The sequence below is a fragment of the Amphiura filiformis genome, chromosome 6 (assembly GCF_039555335.1).
Source record: "Amphiura filiformis chromosome 6, Afil_fr2py, whole genome shotgun sequence".
Classification (NCBI taxonomy): Eukaryota; Metazoa; Echinodermata; class Ophiuroidea; order Amphilepidida; family Amphiuridae; genus Amphiura; species Amphiura filiformis.
This window is the reverse complement of record NC_092633.1, coordinates 10,905,797-10,911,915: the sequence shown is the minus strand read 5'-3', so window position 1 is coordinate 10,911,915 and position 6,119 is coordinate 10,905,797. Positions and strand designations below refer to the sequence as shown.

The 6,119-nt window shown below is 36.2% G+C and overlaps 1 protein-coding gene across 2 annotated transcripts in view; it reads left to right on the top strand.

The window, feature by feature from the left end:
- The first annotated feature begins 4,355 nt into the window (after positions 1-4,355).
- LOC140154957 (conserved oligomeric Golgi complex subunit 3-like) overlaps positions 4,356-6,119 on the top strand; it is a 67,768-nt gene continuing 66,004 nt past the window's right edge. For both annotated transcript variants that reach the window (XM_072177619.1, XM_072177618.1), the window contains exon 1: positions 4,356-4,517. In XM_072177619.1, the coding sequence (XP_072033720.1) occupies positions 4,356-4,517 (162 nt within the window). The remainder of the gene's footprint in view (positions 4,518-6,119) is intronic.

Genomic DNA, 6,119 nt, shown 5'->3' with positions numbered 1-6,119 from the left:
TGATTGATATATCGCTTTGAATTGCCCATTGCTTTTAAAGGACAATAGCTTTACAATACAAAAGTGGTATGTCACTGAGTGATCGAGTATAAATTCAGCTTTATTGGATACTTGGCACAGATGTTGATAGCCCTGAAAAAAAAGTTCACAAAGTAACTGGAAGGTGTCCAAGTTAAATTATTTATTACAAATAATGTTTAACATAAACCTTAAATATGTTTGGTTGCCCTTAGCGACCGACGGAAATAATTAGAAATCATGGGTCAGGTAAGTTTTTTACTTTTTTTTTTTAATCACTTTTTTTAGAAGAAATCTTAAAATTTGAACTGTATCAAGGACATTTCATTTTGTTATTCACTCATTTTATTAAAAACAAGAAGTATTTCCATTTAAATTCAGTCCAAAAATGCACAATTTCTTTTTACCATAAAATGATCAAGCATTTGTCAATACTAACTTTTTCAAAATGGAGGAAAAATGTAGGAAGAGCCCATGAAAAAAAGGATCAACCTACCGACACTCAAAATTGTTGTCTTGGAAGGGCAACCAAATAATTTTGCATGTTTGCAGTGTATTGCTAACACTAAACAATCGCACCATTTTAAAATATATCGCTATTATTATTATAAGTGGTACAACTTTTCAGGAAACATTGCCATGAATGAATAATTTACAATTTCATATAATAATTATGCTAGTTCTGCTATTTATGATACAGTGTTTTAACACACTGTAAGGTATCTAAGGACTAAAGATGGATTTCTGGAATAGCATGCTTCCAGGTTTATACATTGGAACCAAAGATACTCAAATTTTAAGGGTTTGTGGGTCATTTACCAAAGAGTTTTATGTCTACATTTGAGCCTACCTGTGGTAATGATTTAATTTTGTCAAAACCAACAAGTGTAACCTTTTATCATGGAAGGGAGGAAGTGTCAAGATCACTTTGATCTTCACTGGCTCCCACCACACTGGGGCAATTAATCACTTGGGGGGGGCGGGAGAAAGGTTACTTTCAAAAATTTCAGAATGAATTGTCTAATAGCAAAGTTAACTGCAGGAAGGTGGACAAGTTAGAAGCACTGATATAAGATATCAAGACTTTTCTTGAACTTCTTAATATTGAAATATATATGTAATAGAATCAAAATATTAAGCAAGTAATGGAAATATTATATCCCTTTGGGCTTAAACCTGGTACAAATAAAGGCTATTATTTACCAATACATTTGAAAAAAATCTTTAAAAGCTTATAATAAATGTTTCCAGTACTACTTTAAATTTCCGCAACTGAGGAGTTCGAAAACTAATGGGGTGTGAATCATTCCTTCCATCCCTCTTTTCCTTTTCCTCCTCACTTTATTCATCTTCTTACTTTCTTTTATTTTAGTTTTCATAGTGGAATCACATGAGAAGAGTAACATCATTTTTATGTTCGATTGTGAATAGAATGAAAAAGAATGGCCAACAGTATCACATTTGCTGTCAAATGTGGGCAGGCAGCGGGTGAAGCAAGCCAGAATATGTTTCATGAATGGGCCCCCACTGGATCAGCCTGTTTTTGACTATTTGCTGGGTTATTCAGCAGGTGCACCCTGGCCTATAATAGAAGAATACCATTGGCAAAATGCAAAAACCTCATGAGTGCCTTTGTTTTTTATCACTGCTTCAGATATTCTTGCACTATGGTGGTCCAGGGACGTGCTCTGAAAGCTGCAATCCAGTGGCTGAAATGTGCCCAAAATTCAGTAGCCTTATTTTTCATGCTTTTGGCATAAATGTGTTCAACGTGAAGTTCCAACAGGATTTTAAATCCCACCTCTGTTTTGACATTAGGAGGGTCAGAAATTTGACAAGAAAGCAACCCATTGTGAGAATCGTAGTAGATTCACATAGATACAAAGGGATGTAAATCTTCTGGATTTCCAGAAATAGGACCATAAAAAAATCTGGAAATGTATTTAAATAATAGTTTTTTTACATATCCAGATTATTTTATGGCTTCTTTCCTGGAATTTCATAATTATCCAGAGGTTTGACATCCCTGCACCAATTGGTGAGGATATAAAGATTCTCCTATAATTCTTTTGCCAGAATTCAAATGGATTCTTGTATACTGCAGAAAGAAGAGGTATAAAAACACATGTTTACCATAATAAAAAAATATATGAAGTTAGTAAGAAAGATGTTTCCAGTAGTGGTTATTTAGTGTGACAATTTATGTTGCTTACAGCTGAAATAAGGAGTCAGAATACAAATTAAAGACTCTATCAGTGATCCGAAAATCTAAAACAAATCGTCCAAAATCAGATTTGTGCATATTTGGTGTCACTCAATCAAAAACTGCAATAATCCACCAGGAAAATTATTTGATATGAAGTGTTTGAAAGGGGGCAAGGTTTATACAGGGTCAGAAATTTGAAAGCTCCAATTGTGCTTTGTCACTGGTTTTGTTTTGTTTTGTCAAGTCCCAACTAGATTTAAAATATATAGCTTTGTCTTATCTACAGATTAAAGTTCAATAGCTACATTAAACAAATATTCAAGGTCATGGGGGTAAAATCTCTAAAATCTTTGGGTGTTTTTTTTAGACTGATGTCAAATTCTTAATTTTGTTGTTGTATATTAACCAAAAATGTATTGCTTGCTAATGTATGTCACTTAGTTTATAAAAGGGCCAAAACATAACAAAGGGTCCACATGGTCTATGGGGATCAATGTAATCGTTGCGCAGGTAACTTCAATGAGATGACAAAATGGGTTTCAAGAAAATTGACATACTAAACTTCTACCCCCAAGATGACCTGGAACCATTTTAAATCTGCAGGATTGAAAGTGGCATTTTTCTTATACTGTTTACAACCAAGCCCAAAGACTTGCACAAAGACTAATTTCAAGTTACGCATTTTTGGAAAACACATTTTCTTATCTTTTTCATAAAAAATTACGAAAAATAACAAAAAAATATTAAAATGATATACATGTAATAGCCTATACTCAAGATTTTGAATGCTTAGACTTGTGCCAAGTCTCTAGTTAAGTTGGCCCATGTTCGCTCAATTGTAAAAATATTACAATTTGGCTTCTTGCCAGTTGGAACGAACTAAAGACTAGGATTTAGCTGTTTCATTTGGTAAAACAAGATAATATTGTTTTAATTTTTTTTTTAAATAGGTTTTGGGAATCAGGTGTCACTTTAAGCTACTTTAATCCGACATGTTATACATCATCAGTGGCGCCCGGTGGGTTCAGTCTTCACTGACGATGTGTACGCATGATGGTTCCAATTAGGGGTACTTTTCAAGAAATGTCCGCGGAATTTTCGAGGACAAAATTGTTCGCGATTGTCCCAATTAGGGGTGTTTTGGAGCAAAATTGTCCTTATAATGAAAAATAGGGTGTATTTCTAGGACTTTCGTCCGTGTTTTACCGCTACAGTTTTTGTTTTTGTTGTTTTTTCTGCCCGTTTTTTTAGTAGTTCCACACAAAAATTGAAAGGGTATTTTTTCCGATAAAAAGTGTCCTCATTTCCCCGTGAAATAGGGGGGGGGAATTCAAAAGCGTCCTTGAAATGGTAAAAATAGGGGTATTTATTTCGGAAAAATGTCCTCGATTCCTCGTGATAAGGGGGTGAAATGAAAATGTGTCCTCAAAATGATAAAAATAGGGGAGGTATTTGGGGGCAAATTTTCCTTGATTTTCATTTTCAAATCCTGGAACGGTCATACGTCATACCTTTAAATACAAACTGAACCCACCGGGCAGTGGCGACGGGTGTGGAAAATCGGGGGCGGGATTAAAAATCAATCAATTTTGCGTTAAATTGCCCCCAAACAATTTTTGAGTTTTTAAGGCTAACAAGCCCCTTATATAGGGGGCCTATCAATGGGGCTGTGCAATAATTATAAGCCTGGGGGCCTGGGGTAAAAAATTTAAATGGCCTGCCAAAAATCGCTTCCCCTCCTCCTTTTATTTGGCTAGCCAAAAGGGCAAAAATCCCCCCACCCCAATCATTACTGACCAGCTTTGTACAAGTGGGGAACTCAGGGAACAAGACCAATATTTGGGAGGAAATGTCCGCCGCCACTGACTGTCATTTGAGAGTGAATAGCTAGGTACAGGAGCTCATATTTATTCATATATTTATTTGCATATATTTTTGTTTTTATTTGCTTATTATTTTTAATTATTCAGATTCATAACCCTTTTTTTCTTTTTAATGTACATACGTGCACCGTCTGCGTGTTTTATAGCCTAAGTGCAAAAGCGCTCCTATACATATTAGTGTATTACGATGCACGTTCTTGTTTTGTCGCGTAATGTTTAAAACGTAAGAGAACTACTACAAAACAATCATGGCGGATACTGCCACGAAAGTGGGAAGTACGAAGAATGTACAAGAAAAATTGCAGCATTGGGATAGGAAAGGAGACCCGAAGGCTCCATTAAGTGAAAGGCAGAAAGACAGTTTTATGGAATTGGCAACTCATGCTGCCAATCGACCATTACCAATTGAGGTAAGCTCGTCACAAGAGAAAATAACAATCGAGTGCAGAATTCCACACCCATGGCCATGACAGCTCCACATCACAGTGCATCATACATAGCTCGAGATACTCTAGTTAAAATACAGGTTTACATTTACTATCTTAGATTATCTTGCTGTATTTCAGCTAGAGCGCCAGACAACAAGCTTCCGGGTTTTTTTTAGAACAATACTGTTATACTGTTATCTTCGTAATATAGGACGCATTCGCTGTTATTGATAAAGATACTTGCAACCATGCTGTCCGCTCACTTGTTATTTCTCGAATTGGGTAACTCTTTATTATATGGAACAACTGTAAAAAACACACAAAAACTACAAAAGATACAAAACAGAGCTGCCAGACTTGTTTTCAAGGCAAACCGTATGGAACACACCACTCCTCTGCTGAAAGAGCTTCACTGGCTTCCAGTAAATGAGCGTATTACCTACAAACTACTCACATTCGCTTATAAAAGTAGACATGAAACAACACCACTGTACATACAAAATCTCCTAAAATCTCACACATTTTCTGATGGTATGTTCCACGATCACATGCTGATGGCAGTCTGCTTGAATGTAAAAGAACTCACACAACATATGGGAATAATGCCTTCTGTAATTCTGTGCCAGCTCTCTGGAACAAATTACCTGTAAAACTTCGGACTTCACATAGTCTGGCCACTTTTAAATCTAATCTGAAAACATATTTGTTTCCAAACTAAGTTTTTTATTTTTAATTAAGTTGTACATTAAGTGTAGCCTAAGATGTAGTGTAAGTTGTACTTTTTAAGATCATTGTAAAGCGCTTTGTTCATACTTATGCTAAGGCGCTATATAAATTCCGTTTATTGTTTATTGTATTGTATACTGTTACGCAAGACGAAGAAGAAACCCGCCCCGGAGCCCGCCCTATACGTCGAACAACTGAATACATGCACAACGTACGGACCAATATATTTTTGTAAACATTTTAGGGCTTTAGGCCTATAACAAAATGTATATTTTCGTACAATTGTACAACTATCGTTTCTACCCTATGACCTATAAAAGTTACCTGTTATCAAAGTGTCCGCAAAAAACTGGTCATCGCAAGTATCTTTCATGCTGAAAAGTAACGATATTCACGCAGGGACAGGCCGAAAACCTTACCTCGATCGTAAAATCCAGCCCATGCATGTCATAAATAATTCATTATTGTATTGTGTAAATGTCACTGATTGTGTCGACGTATTGTTATTGCACCTGTTAAAGCAGAAGTCATGCTGAATTTATACTCGATCGCTGGTACGACCAGGTTGTTAAGCATCGAGCACGCTAACTGGCTTAGCAAATATCCAAATTTTTTTGTAAACCAATCAGGTTAGACGTACTTTACTGGCGGGTCACATTAATTCATACCGTAAAAGGCCGTCGCCTTCATTGTCTATCATTGATTGGCTAACGATTGTGATGAATGGTGTTTGCAACCAATCACAAAACGGGTTACAAATAAATAAGGCGCCCATCGGAAATTTTGTACGCGTCCATGATGACGTCATGCCACGAGGTAGCCGGAGGCTTCGCTTTTCTGCTAGCTTTAAAAGCGAGC